Source organism: Cucurbita pepo, chromosome LG05, assembly GCF_002806865.2.
Source record: "Cucurbita pepo subsp. pepo cultivar mu-cu-16 chromosome LG05, ASM280686v2, whole genome shotgun sequence".
Classification (NCBI taxonomy): Eukaryota; Viridiplantae; Streptophyta; class Magnoliopsida; order Cucurbitales; family Cucurbitaceae; genus Cucurbita; species Cucurbita pepo.
The window spans coordinates 8954655-8972312 of NC_036642.1; the positions used below are offsets into that span (position 1 = coordinate 8954655).

At 36.3% G+C, this 17658-nt stretch overlaps 3 protein-coding genes across 5 annotated transcripts in view; 1 reads left to right on the forward strand and 2 right to left on the reverse strand.

The window, feature by feature from the left end:
• Window positions 1–971: 971 nt before the first annotated feature.
• LOC111795726 (cysteine protease RD19A-like) lies at window positions 972–3334 on the forward strand. Its single transcript, XM_023678290.1, has 4 exons — window positions 972–1527; window positions 1858–1977; window positions 2454–2700; window positions 2788–3334. The coding sequence occupies exons 1-4, from the start codon at window positions 1036–1038 to the stop codon at window positions 3063–3065; spliced, it is 1137 nt and encodes a 378-aa protein (XP_023534058.1). The 5' UTR covers window positions 972–1035; the 3' UTR covers window positions 3066–3334.
• Window positions 3335–4037: 703 nt separating this feature from the next.
• Window positions 4038–9985, reverse strand: LOC111795725 (coatomer subunit alpha-1-like). 2 transcript variants are annotated; one of them, XM_023678289.1, is made up of 5 exons: window positions 9750–9985; window positions 9604–9666; window positions 9195–9421; window positions 7856–8350; window positions 4038–7412 (listed from the first exon to the last, which is right to left on the reverse strand). In XM_023678289.1, exons 3-5 carry the CDS (start codon window positions 9400–9402, stop codon window positions 4453–4455), a joined length of 3663 nt encoding a protein of 1220 aa, XP_023534057.1. In that variant the 5' UTR covers window positions 9403–9421; window positions 9604–9666; window positions 9750–9985; the 3' UTR covers window positions 4038–4452. The 2 variants fall into 2 exon arrangements, with proteins under 2 accessions (XP_023534057.1, XP_023534056.1); XM_023678288.1 differs by lacking the exon at window positions 9604–9666.
• A 2054-nt stretch (window positions 9986–12039) lies between these two features.
• Window positions 12040–17658, reverse strand: part of LOC111795325 (kinesin-like protein KIN-7D, mitochondrial) — a 10744-nt gene continuing 5125 nt past the window's right edge. Inside the window, exons 13-25 of one of the 2 annotated variants that reach the window (XM_023677666.1) lie at window positions 17456–17563; window positions 17241–17372; window positions 16957–17139; window positions 15954–16133; window positions 15495–15635; window positions 14988–15107; window positions 14860–14910; window positions 14597–14644; window positions 14331–14477; window positions 13501–14241; window positions 13266–13398; window positions 13027–13161; window positions 12040–12322 (exon numbers count right to left, since the gene is read on the reverse strand). In XM_023677666.1, coding sequence (XP_023533434.1) covers window positions 13076–13161; window positions 13266–13398; window positions 13501–14241; window positions 14331–14477; window positions 14597–14644; window positions 14860–14910; window positions 14988–15107; window positions 15495–15635; window positions 15954–16133; window positions 16957–17139; window positions 17241–17372; window positions 17456–17563 — 2070 coding nt within the window. In that variant the 3' untranslated portion in view covers window positions 12040–12322; window positions 13027–13075. The remainder of the gene's footprint in view (window positions 12323–13026; window positions 13162–13265; window positions 13399–13500; window positions 14242–14330; window positions 14478–14596; window positions 14645–14859; window positions 14911–14987; window positions 15108–15494; window positions 15636–15953; window positions 16134–16956; window positions 17140–17240; window positions 17373–17455; window positions 17564–17658) is intronic. The other variant, XM_023677667.1, reaches the window with a different exon arrangement.

Genomic DNA, 17658 nt, shown 5'->3' on the forward strand with positions numbered 1-17658 from the left:
ATATATATATATATATATATATATATATATATATATTTATTAAAACATAAATGGATTATTGAGAATGAAAGATTCAATTTAGGAGGCAATTCTAGACGTTTTCAAACTAAACGACAATAGAACATTAAGTGACCAGCCCATGAATTGACTAAACCATGTACCAAACACCTCTAGGTCGACCAAAGCTAGGTGATTCACCCGTTAGAAAATTCGTCAAGAGAACTACTTTACACTCTATCAACTTAATGTATGTCCGTATGTCGTTTTTTATTTTTAAAATTAGAGATATTTTAAAATATTAGGTGACTCGAAAAATTTAATGAACCCAACTTAATTCTATCCATTTTTTTTTATTTACCCGGAGTTCAAATAAATAAAACGGTTAAATTGAAAATTCGTTAATTTATAAAATAAAAAAAAAATTGTAATTTTATTTAATTTGATAATTACAAAGTGATTTACCTAAAATGTATATTTGGGTTGAATTATTGAAACTCGATCCAACCCATTTAAAAAGCCCAACCCAAAACTAATGAACATTGGGCCTGGCTAAAAGAAAAGGCCCAATAAGGAATTTATTATTATTGGGCCTTGATCCAATTAAAAAGCCCAAAACAGAACCCGAGAGAGACCAAGCCCTAGATAAGCTGGACCATGGCGATCAAAATCAAGTTACCTAATAAAAAACGTGAATATTAGCTTTTAGTAACCGAATCAGAATTCTATACGTGTCACCTTTTCATTGGTTAACGTTCTCAAGCAAAACACACATAAGGGGAGGCAGTTATCGGGTACAACATCAGAAACAAATTCCTTAATCCACACCGTTTATTAATCAGTGGGATCCGCCTATATAAAAAAAGAACGGTTAGATTGGAAACCCTAAAGCGGGATTATAATGGAATCAGTTACACAATAATATAACTCGCCCCGTGAAGCAGCAGCATAAAATGGCATGTTCAGATGGTCATATTCGTAGTTTTTGTTTCTTCTTCTTCTTCTCCATTTTTTTCAACTCCAATTTTCAGCGGGAGAATGGTTAAGTGTTTCTCTCTCTTCGTCGCTCTCTCTCTCCTCGCCGTATCGGCGATCGGCGGGGATCATTTCTCCGGCGATGGTTATGGAGATTCCATAATCCGTCAGGTTGTCGACGATGGAGGAGTCAACGGAGGAGGAAGTAACGGCGACGATCTGCTACTCGGGGCTGAGCACCACTTTTCAGTCTTCAAGCAGAAGTTTGGGAAGTCGTACGCCTCTATGGAGGAGCATGATCGTCGGTTTAGGGTCTTCAAAGCCAACCTGAGGCGAGCTCAGCGCCACCAGGCTCTTGATCCATCTGCTACTCATGGCGTCACTCAGTTCTCTGATTTGACACCATCGGAATTCCGAAGGTTGTTTCTAGGGCTTAGAGGTCGCCGTCTTGGACTCCCTGTGGATGCTAACAAAGCCCCTATTCTTCCTACTGATGGCCTTCCGACTGATTTCGATTGGAGAGATCATGGAGCTGTCACGGAAGTCAAGAATCAGGTTTGGTTCTTTTCTTTCTTCTTTTTTAATTTAGTCTTACGTTTATCTTTATTTTTCCTATAATTTTTTTTTTTTAATCTGGGGCGAAGAGTCATCTTCGTCTTATTTTAGTATGGAATTTAATGCTTTCAGATTCTCTTCCGTATCTTTTATATTTTTTGTTCTGTATAATAAATAGTTCTTTTAGTTTCAACTCGTACTCTGTATCTGTTATTCACATTCCTTGTGTTGACGATGACTTCCAATTAATTCTGCTAACCAAGATGAGTAATATTTATTGAACCGAGGTTTTGATTGCTGTGATTGATTTTGTTTCTGTTTTCTTACAAGGGTTCGTGTGGATCATGCTGGAGTTTCAGTGCAACCGGTGCTCTTGAGGGCGCTAACTTCCTTTCTTCCGGCGAACTTGTTAGCCTCAGCGAACAACAGCTTGTTGACTGTGATCACGAGGTTTGGATTTGAATTTCCATTCATCTTTGAGTTGCAATTTATGAAGTGAGTTTTTCAGAATTTACGTTTTGATTATGATCGTTTATGATACTGAATTGGGTGTCAATTCTACCTTTCTGCACATGATTCCATTGTTTTAGGAAGCAAAATACCTGTTCTTGCGCTTGATGATCTATGTTTCCCGTTTATGTTGATGGTTGGTTGCTCTCTATTAGATTTAGCATCTCTATTGCATACTTTGGAGACAATTGGTAAATATTTGCGTCTGTTTAGTATTGGCTGTGCTCATAAATCATATGTACTAGCAAATTCGGCAGTCTTCAAAAGGATTCAAGTGCATGATTTAGCCTTACAGGTTGCTTGAAGTACTTCAAGGGATGAATGATTTGGTTCACTTATCTACTCTGGAGCTTCATTAAGGAAGGTGTTTCTTTTTATGTTCATGCAATTTAATGCACTTCTATGGTGTTTGCCAGTGTGATCCAGAAGAAAAAGGTTCCTGTGATGCTGGCTGCAGTGGGGGGCTAATGAATAGTGCATTCGAGTACACATTGAAAGCCGGTGGACTAATGAAAGAGAAAGACTACCCATACACTGGTACAGATCGTGGAGCCTGCAAATTTGACAAGACCAAAATTGCAGCATCAGTAGCCAACTTCAGTGTGATCTCCCTTGATGAAGAACAAATTGCTGCCAATCTCGTGAAAAATGGCCCTCTTGCAAGTAATTACAGGCTCAACCATGCTATATCTTAAATCCTATTCTTTTCTTTAATAGTTGCTCACTGCTAGATTTCTCTCTTGAATGCAGTTGGTATCAATGCTGTATTCATGCAGACATATATTGGAGGCGTTTCTTGCCCTTACATTTGCTCAAAGCACTTAGACCATGGTGTTCTATTGGTTGGTTATGGATCTGCTGCCTATGCTCCCATCCGAATGAAAGAAAAACCTTACTGGATCATTAAGAACTCGTGGGGAGCCAAATGGGGAGAGAATGGATACTACAAACTCTGCAGGGGTCGCAATATCTGTGGTGTCGATTCCATGGTGTCGACAGTAGCTGCTGTTCATATCGCCTCGAACTAGTATACGAACTGCTGGAGATTACTCACAGCTATAATTCCTGTATATATGGCAATATTATCACCTATGGAAGGAAGTTAAGTTATGAACTGCCATTTCAAGCGCGTAGAATTTGAACTCTCAGATTTCTGTTGGTTTAGAAACTTGAAAAAGTAGCTTATATCCATGCATATTTATATTTAGCTCAAGCTGTTATGGTTAAGTTTGGATTGTTTGTAAGCAAAAACAAGCTCTTTACTCTGTTTTTCTTCTGGTAAAGATTGCTTGTTGAGCTTGTGAACTCTCTCATAGCGAATCTTTTGAGTACAAATCTTGAGGAATATTGAAGCAATTGGCTGGCTATCTACAACAGCCCGCAACCTAAATTAAGTATGGAAAGAAAATCAGATCATCCGCAAAGGAAAGATCACCATTGCCAAGATCTTGCTTATGGGGTAAGTAATGAATCATATAGTTGGGAAAATAAGGTGTTTTGTTTCAATAGGCATTCTTAGTGACTTGCGTCATCAATTCGCAAAAGGTCGTGCTCAAGTTAGAACTAAGACTCCTAAAATACCATTTCTTGCACGCCATACATTCGAACTCTGAACCCCTGCCCTCAACCCATTAACGAAAAAAGAAAAAATAAAAAGACAAGGTCATTCCATTTCGACAAAAGACTCACACCCAAGTTCCATATCTTTGAGTCTGCCATCCCGATCATGATTTTCCTACCTCAGAGGGAAAGTTCCCATTTTGGCCGGTTGTGGGCGAGGAGTTCAAACTATTTGATAGTATGGTTAAGTTCTATATGAAGCTGCCTCAGCCTAGATCCCTCGCTAAGAGTTGAGCATACCTAGAATCTCATGTCTGACAAACATGCCTTGGCATGAACAATACTTGCCACAATCCTCATAAGCACATATCTTTTCATAATCATGGTCAAAAGCTATAGTTCTGGAAAAAGAAGGATGCAAGAGAACAAATACGAAAAAAGATCACAAAAATGATTATATTTTACCAAGCAAAAGCCTCTCGCTGCGTAACAGACAACGAGAATTCGGCGGGAGGGTCCTGCAAACATTTAACATGTAAGATGTCATGTCCTCCCTGTAACAATCAATTCATATAAAGCCCTCCTGTATTTCATCTCATCATACCTAACATGAATAGCCTATTTCAAAATTCTGAAAACTTTATTACAGTGATATCACAATCAACTAAACAAAAAAGAAACGACAAGAAATTTAAGTAGCAGAACCGAAATTTTTTCAAGGTAGGCTAGCTGTTTACTCCGTCACCTTCTATTACCTTCCACAAGTACACTCATGAATACTCTCAACAACAAAGCACCTGTTGTTGGAAAGATAAGTGAGGTCATTGCGAAAAGATATAATTCCCCCGAGTGCGATCATCGATTTTGGGTGGGAGAACAAAGTAAACCAGATGCATCTGCACCAACAACAGCAAGATCACAAACAGTACAAAGTTGCCCTTCCTGACTTGGCACAAACCTGGAACTACAGTATGGGCAAGAAACGTCCTTCTGACCCCGATAAATTGGCACGTAAGTTGCTCCACAGGTCACAAAGGGGTTTCGGAAGTCATAATTCAGTTGGGATGCATCTGTCATATTCCTCTCTGCAGCCTGCAGCACTTGTCTGGCTGTCTTAGCTTGATTCTCAATTGAGGGATTGGTCTCGAGAAGTCTACGAGCGAAGTTGGCAGCACTGGCAAGGTTCTTGGCCTTGTAACAGACAGTCATAGCATTTAATAGAGCAAGCCTCAAATGTGGCATCTGAAGGTTGCAGTGAGTAAAATAGGCTGCAAGCTCCATTTGACGTACTGGATTGTCCTTGAGTTCTCTCCTCTTCAGTTCCATTTGCAAACCCAAGACGTACTCTTTAACGATAATAATTAACTCCTTCACCTCATCGACTTCCCTCCTAGACTCAACAACAATAAGAGGGATGGTATGAAGAATACCGAGAAAAAGACGAAGAGCCTCAGCAAACTTTCCTGATGTTGTGGCCTTATAACCAGCTTTAAGCTTCTCCTCCAACTGAGTGAAACTGAAAATAAGTACAGGGGATCCTTTTGCATTTGTATTACTAGATTCGCTGAATCCTCGTTCTATCGCCATGGACACTATGGGGGCAGATGAAACAGCACGAAGATAGGTCTGACTTCCAGCATGAAGATCCAGAAATATGGATCTTAAGGGAGCAAAGTTTTTAATTCCAAGTTGCCTGTTAAGCAACCGCATTGCAGTATCAAAATTACCAGCTGCAACGTGTTCTGCAGCAAGAGATGACCTCTGTATCCAAACCTGGTAGGCAGGCAGGCCAGGAGTTGGGGCCACAAAAACTGAACTCCGAGAACTGACCGACACTTTGGGAGTGTCAGCTTCAGGTGGGAGCTCCAAATCTTCAAGGTCCCATCCCCCTTCTTCCTCATTTTCCTCTGCACCTTCCCCATCCTCCAAAATTGCTGTAACATCCCCATTCTGTAAGCCATCGACGACATCAACGACATCCAGCTCCTCACCCCAATCACCCTCGGCAACCTCATCATCATCGTCGTCAGCACGACCCCCACCCACATTATCCAGCCCACCTTCAAATATTCCCTTCATGACTCTCAGAAGTGGCCAATCACCACCGCACATGACTGGGGTAGGAGGCAAGAGGAGGGATCCGGTTTTGCCTTCTGGTGAAGATGGAATGTCATTCCCCAATTCAGCAGCCAGCCTTTCAGCTACATCATGTAAACCATGGGTTGACGCTGTAATATATGCAAGAGGTAAGTGGCCAACATTCTCCAAAATCTTGATACGCTCACGAACATCACCAAGATATAGAGCATTGTGAAATTGACCCATGACGTCATTCTTAACTTCAGCAATTTTTAACATCTTGGACAGTTTGGCTGTGTTACCAGTTATGAGATACAGGAATGATAACCTTTCAAAATTTTTGGTCTTCTGGTAGGCGTATTCCACAATGCCGGCATTGCCTTGACGAAGAGCTTCGACACCCAACCTATACCAATGATCTTTCTCATCAATTGCTGTGGCAGAGGCAACTGCTATTTGAATATTTCCACTCTCAAGAGCCAAATTGAACCTGGTCCTCTCGTCCTTCACAAAGTGAAGTGCAACCTCAGGAAACCCTTTCTGTTGCAAATACGCAATCATTGCCTGCCCACAGAGCTGTGAGTTCCTTATCATGCTCATGACATGGTCAAATCTCTTTTTCAAGAGAGAGAGCTTGAACATGTATTCTGTAGCATCAATAGTAAACGACTTAACCGTTCCATCCCTATCTAAGCAAAAAAGAGCATTGCCAGAAACCTTTGTAATATATATTGGAACATCGAGGGTTTTGATTATACCACTATCACCATTGGGGAGGCAATACTTAATGTGGTTTAGGGTTGTGTAAATAAAAACACCACTATCATCCCAAGCTCCACTCTTCACACGAATCGTCTCATGAAGAGTGCACTGGTGAACAAGTTTCTTGTTAGCAATAATAATTGCATGTTTGCTAAGCAATGCAACACTCTCCATGTCATTGGACCAAACAACGTACTTAACAAAAGGGGTTTGAAGATCACCAAGAATAAGTCTCTGCTGAAGATCATATATAACAACTCTATCCTCTGCTCGACACAATAAATTACCTGTTCCAGCGTAAAATATCGCATCTGCAGTAATGGGAATAGGGACCTTCTTAACAACCTCATTCTTTAGATTTTTTAACATGACTTGATTGTGACTTTTATCGAGCACAGCAAACCTATTCCGAGCCACGAACACTGCTGATCCTCCAAGTCCTCTCTTTGCATCTTGGAAGCTATCGCTTCTACCAAAGCTATCCTTAGTTATGGTGTAAAATTCATAACATCCCCCATCCAGATCTGAGCAAATAAGAACTGTGTTTTCTGTAGGGCTAAATGAAAGGGTCCTTGGGCTCTGATTCAAGCTAGTGGAACCAGGCCTTCGAACTGGGATGACCTGTGAATCCTTTTGAGTGGAGAACTCATAGAGGCGCAAAAAGCGGTCTTTCACATAAAATAGAGAATCGCCACTAGTAGCAAATGCAGGTCTTTCTCTCTCCAGCTTAAAGACAATCATGCCACTGTCATGCCCAGCTGCTAATAGATTCATCTCAGGATGTGCAGTGAGAATCCAAAATCTATCATGCTCTCGACGAAATGTCTGAAGTCCAGTTCGCTTTGTTGCATCCCAAATGCGAATGCTTTTGTCCTCGGAATTGGAAACAATTATATCTTGTTTGGCATGGAACATCACACTTGAAACATTGTTCATGTGCCCCCTTAGTGTGTCCACTTCCCATGCTTTTGTGTCTGAAAGGAAAATGATCAAGTTAGTATTAAAAGTCATACTGTTCTATGCTTGATGTGCATTGATAAGGCTTTATTCCCGTCTCCTTCTATTTTTGTTCTTAATACTGGGGGAGATAAACCAAAAGTAACATAATGATCCCCACAAATCCTATACCATAAATATGAATTTTTTTTAAAGATTCAATAAAGTACTCACAACTAATAATTTGCAAACCTTCCGAGCAGCTCCCTATGACCCTAGCAAATAAATTTCAAGCAGGTTGTAGCCTATCTCTTGTTCAACTTAAATACTTAGAGGATAGAGAGATGATAGGATTACTCTCCTACTGTCTACAAACGACTATTGTCAATAATAAATCAATATTAAGGACAACTAGATAGACTCATCAATACAAGCTAAAAATTAAACTCCATAGAGAAAGCACAAGTTCTCGATTAAGTACCGTTCATTCGCCACAATTTCACTTGTCGATCATCAGCCCCAGACACAATCAACGGCAGGGTAGGATGGAATGCCGCCCAATTAACACCTCGATCATGACCTTCCAAGACATATTTAACAACAGCATCTACACCGCCAAATAGATCAGCATTCATTTGACTCAACCGCAAGACATCATCTGCTGGGGAGACAGTCTTCTTCCTCAAGGCACTAATGTCCCAAACACGAACAGTCTGATCTAGGGAAGCTGACACAACAAGATCTTCCTTAGGATGAAATGAAGCACACATAACATAGTGGTTGTGGCCCGTCAACACAGAGATACAAGTACGTGACTGCCAGTTCCATATACGAATAGTCTGATCATCACTCGCACTTACAATCCATGGATACTCATGGTGAAATTGCACAGTGCGTATATAATCAAGGTGTCCAAGAAGAGTAAATAGACATCTATGAGTCTTATAGTTCCACACTTTAATCTTATAATCATCCCCTGGAAAAAGATAAACCATCAGTATTTTTACATATCTAATGTCATTTATAAAATGTGCTTGCAATAGCTTGATTCACATCAGTACCCCACTAGTTCAACGTGAAATTCACAGGTGCAAACTATTAAGGACATCCTTTTAATAAAATAAGGTAGGCATGATATTAAGATTTCTATTTCTCCATTCACACAGAAAACAACAACCTTCTACGGTAATTTATGAACCATGATTCTTATTCTCAATATAAGAGCTTTACATCACTGTCCATGCATGAAGCAAATGCAAATAAGTAAAGTACTCAATTTTCTCATATTCATTCATTGCAACAATTGAGAAGAAGTACCTGCAAAGAACAGCAGAGAAGGGACAAAATATTTCAGCAACTAGATAGAGATTAAATTCAAGGTTCGATTTCAATTAACTTGGAATAGTCCCAAAAACTAATAACAAAGGTATACAACATATATCTACATCAGAATTCTAATATGTGCATGTTCAGAGTAAAAACTAATAACAAAGGTATACAACATATATCTAAATCAGAATTCTAATATGTGCATGTTCAGAGTACATCTACATCAGTCTTTTTCATGAGAAATAAAAACTTCATTGAGAAACATGATAGGATACAAAAGGGCATACTAATAAACAGCTCAAAAGGAAGAGACAACAAAAGCTAACTATACAAACAAAAAAAAAAAAACGACTTCACCCCCAAAAGGACAAGGTGAACCTCCACATCTGTTTGGGATGATTCCAGAAACTATGAGTGAAAAATATGAATAATTGGTAAAGTAATAACACTCAGCAATTACTATTTTAAAGCAAAGAAGAGGAATTCGAAACCTCCGGAGACAAATAGAGGCTGAGACTTGTGAAAGTGAACACCACGAACAGGCCCCTCATGCTCATCAAATCTATCAATAAGCGTGCCCATACGGTAATCCCATAACTGGATCACTCCGCTGTGAAGACTTGCAAGGATCCATGGCCTCTTGCTGTGGAAACTCAACCCTTTAACTCTATTACTCTTCGTTTCAAACTTCGTCAGCATTTTCTTCACCTAAAGAATTCTGCACCAAAACAGATTATCCTTAACCTCCCACACCCAAGTGCCGAACTCCTCCCAGATCATAAAATTCCACTCACCAAACGAAATAACCACTTAAGAAAACAAAACACCCATCAAACCACACGGTTCCTCATTACATTACCAGAAATTTAAATCGAATAAACCACAATGCGAAATCCGTACATTAACTTTTCAGGTAGAATTCACGCCCATTTCCGTGCAACCAAACAGTACGAATATCTAAACCTAACCGTGCAATTTTGCATCAGATCTACACAAACTAGCAACAAAAAAACGACCACACTCGCAAGAATTCATGGCAATTGTACCTCAGATCCGATCAGAATGCAAGAAATCAACAAAAGCACAGAATTGCATCCACAATCAGCTCCAGCACAAGCAAACGCAGCGATTGAAATTGTAAAGAAACGCGCGAATGAATTGAGAAATGGAGAGATTGGAGGGAAAAGAAAAAAAAAATAGAGAAGGGAGGGGTCGCAGTGTTCTCCTGGATCTGGCCCTCGAGTGTTCAACGTCCTAATATTGCAAGAAAGAAGGAAGAGAGATGTGAAATTTAATTATTTTAAATTACAATTAAATGAGAATTTAAAGCAATTTTATATGTAGAAACTAGAACCAAAATATTTATATATTTTACAAGTTTCTAACAATAAAAAAAAAAAAATATATATATATATATATATATATTTTTTTTAGTACTAGAAATTTTGATACAATATTTAGTGTGTCGAAAACCAAAAAAAAAAAATTTTCTGAACGTCTTAGGGCATTCGTTTGAGAAATGAAAAAAGTCGGCAATGGTACGCTTATGGAGAATGACTTGAAAATGTCTCGAGAACGAAACCTTCTTTTGGTTTTTTATTTATTTTTATTTTTTTATTTTTATCAAGAGAGTCAATTTCATCAAATTTGAATATTTCTTGCAAAACTGTCGGAAAGTACTAGTCGAGACTCGGTTTTCACTTCATGCTTCAGATACCCTGGATAGGGTTTTCGTGCTCGGGTTTGGGTTGTAAAGTTTGGTACATATGGCTACCGTTTTTATGGGGTCTTATTTTGGTTTCTTTCTATAATCGCTACAGATTCTAGTAAGACCAAAATGGGAAAGAAGATTTTCTAAACGTCCAAATGGCACTTCAGATTTTAAGAGTTATATGTCAATTATACCGAGCTTTGTTTACTTTAGCATCGCTAATAGATTTCTAAACTTTTAATTTTTCTCTATATTTAAAAAAATGTCTAATTCTCCATATTTAAACTTCAAAAAATGTCTAATAGATTTCATTTTTTTATTTATTTAATCAGTCCCTTAATTATTAAAAAAAGTTTATAAATTTATTTAGTCCATTATTTTTTAAAATGATTTTTTTTTTTTTTTGGAGTTTCTCTATAATTTTTTTCTTACATAAAAGATTTTAATTTCTTATGGCATGCCAAAAATAAAAACTACTTCTTGTTTAGTTTTAAATTCTAATTTTGTCCTTTGTTAAAAATAGATAACAAAACAAATAGATTTATAAGCATAATTATAAAAAAAAAAACTAAATAATTATTCCACGACTTTAAAATTACAAGGACATTTAAATATAAATTTTAATTTTATATATAATAAACAGTTTTTTTTTTTTTTCATTTTTTGAAATTTGAGTGTAGACACAAAATTTTTGAAATTTTAGCTATTATACATTTTTAAGAATCTAAAACTCAAAACTAATTTATTATACATTTATTTTTTTATACAAAACTCTATATTAATATTCAAATTTGAATTTTTAAAAATTAGTTTAACATTATATAATATTTTTAATATTTTTGTTCATGACGGAAATTATATTGAAAAATTAAATTATCCATTAAAAAAATCTTTAAAATTAATATTTTTTAAAAATATATATAAAAAAATGAGAAAAAAAATTCATATCTGGATTCTTACAAAAACAAATAGAAAATTTTGCATAAATGAAAATTGAAATTGTTGGATGATGGAAGTCCCACGTCGACTAATTTAAGGAATGGTCATACGTTTACGTCAAGAAATACTCTCTCTATTGGTTTAAGAATGACCAAAACAAAGCGATGAAAGCTTACGTTCACAGTAGACAATATCATATAATTGTAGAGAGTAATGTTCATTTAACCGAAATAATGAATGAAAAAACTTTTAAATATTCAACAATTTTAATGTTTCTCTAATCAACCCTTAAAATTATATAATTGTCACAATCAAATCCTGTGTGGACAACATGACACTCCAAAAAGGTTGAAATACAATTTTAAATTCTCTTCATTAATTTAAAATCCAGATTTTAAATTCTCATTTTCATATTTAACGGTGATAAATCACCGACTAATATAAACAACAATTAAATATATTTCCAATGAAAATGAAATGCATAAAAATTTATTGTTTATGCCAAAAACAATATATTAATTTAAAGTGGACCATCCATTCCAATCATATATTAATAAATCTTGATTGACAAAAAATAACCATACTATCATTATTGCATTTTGAATTTTAAATCTATTTATGAAAGGCATAACTAATTAAAAAAAAAAAAAAAAAAAAAAAAAAAAAAAAAAAAAAAAAAAAAAAANAAAAAGAAAAAAAGAACTTTTCTATACAATTGAATTGCAATGATATTTCAGACACAACATTGGCATCTGTAACTTGAAATGTAATACTCTCTCTCTCTCTTTCTCTCCCTCTCCCTCTCATATTATTTTGACATATTTTCTAATATAATATCAAAAAAAAAAAAAAAAAGTCTTATATTCATATAGCCTTTCAGAAGGTACATACGGATTTATCGAAGAATTTGCTGCTTCAAATCGCATCCCATGGTAACACTAGTAAGTGGTAACTTTTGTAGACAAATCCCTGCACAGAATTAACGGAAAACAGTCAAATAAAATAGTCATTAGTTATATAATACTAATACCACCAGCTATGTTTGAATTAACTTTCGAAATGATAGGGAGACCCAAAAGTATTTTTCTTAAAGTCTAAGAGTGTTCGGTGTTGAGGATTATTGGGAGTGAGTCCCACGTTGACTAATTTAGAGAATGATCATGGGTTTATAAGTAAATTGTTGGGAGTGAGTCATACATGAGCTAATTTCATGAGCTAATTTAGAGAATGATCATGGGTTTATAAGTAAAGGAATACATCTAAGGTCTTTTGGGGAAGCACAAAGCAAAACCATGATTATTCCCTAAATTAGTCGACATGGGACTTCCATCATCCAACGCCTTGTTCGACATTTGAGGATTTACCAATCTAAACTTTCATCTCTTCCCTAAAAGGCCTCCTACCAACCTGAAATTCACTTTTTTGTTTTTTTAGGGCTTTCATGTGAAATACTTATTATGTACGCATTTTTTGGAGGAAAAATCAGATCAAATGCTTCCTCTAAACAAAATTTGAAAAAATCACATTTGAACATGAAATTCTTTGAAAAGCGCTTTTAATTGATAATAACAAGACTCACTTTTAATCATCTTTAACCACTAAGAAATCAAACATGTACTTAAATCTAAAAGACTTAAACGTTGGGCACTACCATAGTTGAAGAAATGATTTACCTTTATCCAGAGGATAACGGACTAAACTGTTGTATAATATGATGCCACATCAAGAGGTAAATGCAAAAAGCCGATCCGCTATGTTTGTACGGCAGATTGGACACTCAGAACAAGCGAGAGAACAAGATTTACACACTGCAATGGCGGAAACAGAGCTTAGTTGTATAAGCTGGAAATTGATACACAAAAAAAAAAAAAAAAAAAAAAAAAAAAAAAAAAAAAAAAAAAAAAAANCTTACAGCAGAAGTGCCGACATGGAAGAAGAATTGCCGCAGTTGGCGATTCAAAACATACTTTACAAGTATTGGAGGAATTCACATCGCCGTTTGTCATGTTTTTTAGCTCCTTTTCTTTCATCTCCTGCATCTTTGCCTGAATCCAATAAAGTTAAACAATCGTTGGAAATTTGAGTGATTTCAATGAATTTTCAATCACAAAAAATGGTCATATAATGGCTTGGAAGTTTGCATATACCTTAAGGCGGAGAACCAGTGGTTCTTCCTTTGGAACTTCCCCTGCTGCTGGTTTTGAGATATCCAGCATTCCTCTATCCGTAATGCTAGAATCAGTTATGGTGCTGAATTTTTGTCCATCAGCAAAACACTCCACTTCACCATTGTGCCTTGTGTCATTGGGTAAATCTGGCATAGTTCCACCCTCTTTCTTCAACTTAGCAACAAGCACCCACATGTTCGCCAAATCATTTTCCAGAGCCTCCTCTTTCTTCTTTCCCTCTTCAATCTTTTTCCTGTATTGTTCTTCTATGAATTCCTTTTCGGCTAATGCAGCTTCCAGAGCTGCTTCACGTTGTTTCCTTGCCTGAAGTTCGAATCTTAAATCATCAGAATCAAGACTCCAAGAATCAAATTCGTTGTGGATTGTCCCGGCCCTTTCGTTAAGACGCCCCCCAGACAACTTCCCTTTTCTCCCAGGTCTTAAGTTGTCATTATACTTGCGATTAACACCATTTGCATTTTGCATGCTTCTAGAGTGGACCATTTCTCGAGCAGATGACAAGTCCTTTTCTAATTTGGCATTCTGTAGTGAGAGCTTAGTCACTTCACTTGCTAAATTTTTCAACTCAACAGCAGCAGCAGATGCCAGTTCTTTTGCATAAGAAGCTTCTTCATCCAATTTCTGATTCCGAACACGCAATCCACTGTTTTCCTCAGAAAGTTGAATGTGTTCCAGCCTTAATTTCTCATTTTCGATCTCCTGAGGAAATAGTGTACATATAAAACAGTTTGAGAAAAGAATTAACCAAGTGTATTGACTTATCCCATAAGTTCAAACCTACAGATCACCTGTGACTGAATTTTCTTTTTCAGCTCATCAACACTTTCTCCAGGTACATGCTGTTGAAATATCGATGATGATCGATCACTAGTAAATGATGCCAATTGCTGCTCCAAGAGACGTACTTTATCCTGTAATTCCTTGTTCTCTGCATTCTGTAAATAACCAGATTTTTATACTTGATGAAGTGGGGGGAAGTAACATCTTGAACGAGGAAAGGGGTAGCAAAAAAAGGTATAAGATAAGAATATTCTTTAACAAGATGGTGAACAACCTTGTTCAGCAACTGTTCCTGGAGGATTCGGTTGTCAGCTGATTTGATCTGATCATTCATCATAATATTCTTTAGTTAAATTATGAACAAAAAGTTCAGGATAAGGGTAATATAGTATTCACCACCAGAGTATGCTAGCTTTGATATAGTGCAAATTCAACATAATAAATATTTGATAGATGGGCTTATTCAACTGCTGGTGGGAAACATAGGGTGCCAACTTGTTGACCTTGAAAGGCTAAACACACATAATCACAACTCACCTCCAGTTCGAACCCCTTTTCGTTGCACTGGGCCATCAATCTGGTAACCGTCTGATGACAAAGAAATTCAAGTTTAGACCGATAGATAACTAGTTGAAACCCAATGTTAACCACGAAAGAGATTGCACCTGTTGCATTTCAGCCAGTGAAGCATTGGAAACTGAGGCCTCACGACTCTCAGTTATTCGTTGCTCTAAAACCCTCATTTGTTTCCTTTTCTCTTGAATCTCATGCTCCAAGCTCTGAATCTGTAACAGTTAGTGCGAATGTTTAGATATAAACAATAGTAAACAATATTGCAGTATGTGGTTTCTTCATACAATGCACCGAACAGCTTTCTGAATGTAAGTTAATTTTAGAAGCCAGTGTCTTAAGATGTTAATAACGCAAATTAGAAAGATTACGAGGAAAAAAGAAAACAAAAGAGAGATCACTAACTAGTAGACAAAGCTCCAAGGAAGTTAAATGTTAGGCCTCTCATAACATCAAAAGTAATAGGGTAAGGAGTTCTAACTGATAGGCATACAAGTGCATATAAATCATTTAGCAGGAAGCAATTGACGAAGCAACAATGTCATATTTTAACAGTTTCCAGTGAGATGGGATATAAACATGCAAACCACAAATGGATTTACTTGAGTTTTACAGCTCTCTGGGTCAGTCACCGACTGCTCCACCAAGCGCTTAAGGGTGCTAGTACTAAATGCAATCTCTCCTGAAAGCATTTTAACTTGCTCAACTAGAAGGTCCATCTGATCTGACACTGTCATCCCACCCTACCATCCAAAACGTAGTCATTGCAACACCAGGATTTTACATCAACAAGAACAACTAACCAAAATATTAAGACAATAAAAATAATAATAGATTTAAGAACAAAAGACAAAGAAGCTATTTTATGAGATCAGCTACATATAAATGTGTTTGAGTTACATATAGAATGCGTTTGAGACTAGGTGTATGATCCGGCTCAAACATACAAAATAATAATGCTACATACTTCGCAAATGAACTCAATGAGAGAAATAATTGTCTCCATGAGCTGCATATTGGAAATACATACACACAATTGAATCAACAGCAAGATTACTCACTTGATTTGATTCAGTAATTGTACTACTGGCAGAAGATAGCTCTTCATTCCATTTGCTTGAAGAGCTTTGTTGTTTGAAATCATAGGAAGGGTTTGATTGAACTTCTGAGATTGAAGATGGAGATCCCTTGAGGTTTTCACTCTCAGTAGGCAACGACACGCCTCTCAAGACATCAAAGTTCTAGAAAGATACAATATGAAATATCAATAAATGAGAAATTAATCAACCAATCAATCCCAAAAGTAAATATACCCGCCAATTAAGATAGTGGCAATTTTAGTCCGCTATTGCCCTGAGGTAGATGAAACATTATCTTCCATAGTTGTGTGTATCTCGTTATAAATAACCATCAAACCACTAATGCATAAATTTCAAACAATTATGACCATCGCCCAAGGTTTCCATGAATACTATTAATATAATCATGCATTAAATGAAATCTATCGGATTTCCGCTGAAGGTGGTAGCTACAATTCAACTTTTGTCAAATTAAGAGACTTGTTGGTATTCCCATCGATCTAAATAAGAAATTGACAGCGTAAGAATTTTTAAGGATATATTGATGAAAAATACCATTTCTTCTGACATTTCAAGTAAAATCATGGATATCAAAAAAAATAAAAGGATTAAATTAATAAATGTCATTAAAAAAAATTATTCTTTTAGAAATAATAACCAAATAGCAAGATACAATATCATCCATATAAGAAACAACAAAGATAATATAAATTATAATAGTTAGTTATTAAATGACAATGGAGCAATTTAAATTGTAAAGAGTGATTGACATTTTTTAAAAAAAATAGTAAACTCATTTTTTCTTTTCATTTATACCCAACAGATATGGATGGTTGTCGGATTTGTCAAAAAATGTCAAAAGCTATTCAGATATATCTCCACCGGTAATGACATGCCAACTAATTTTCAATGATATTTTAATGTCAATCATATCATTTGTCAATGACTTCAGGATTACACAACCGAATTCAGGAAGGGAACTTACATCATCATCACCAAAAGAAAGATTCCTTTGCTGACTGGGAATGTCACTCAAACTTCCAGGGATTGAATTCTTTGAAGAGACAAGTATGAGTTTAGTCAGCCTCTGAATCCTACTCGTAAGAGCAACCTTTGCTTCTTCTTCTTCCTCCAACCTTGATTGCATTTTCACTTGTCCGGCCTCCAACTGTTGAAGAAATAACAAACAATTAGCAGAAGAGTTCTACCCAAATAAAAATTTAATACCTGTCTCCATTTTTTTGTGAGATGGGAGCAACGGAAAGAAACCTGTTGCCGTAAGTTCATAATCTCTTCATGATTGACACCAACAAGCATGCCCTTCTTTAGCAAATCGAGTTCTTGTTTCAGGTTAGAGATTTCTCTTTGATACTTTTTAATCAAAGATTTTTCATCTATAATCTGGAACACATTTAAGAATAAGTAAGGAATATGTCTATGTGAACTACATAAAGATCATAATTATTACAATATTTGAAACCAACCTTATTACGTGAGGCATAAATTTCTACTCGTTTTGCCCTGTTTGCAAACTTTAATGTGTTGTGAGTTTCTTCCATGTTACTGGATGCAGGGGTAACAGTGCATATCAGCTGAGATAATAAATAGCAGACTGTCACTGGAAAAATTCACATGGTTTACACACAAGCAGCCTCAACAAAAAAAAAAAAAAAAAAAAAAAAAAAAA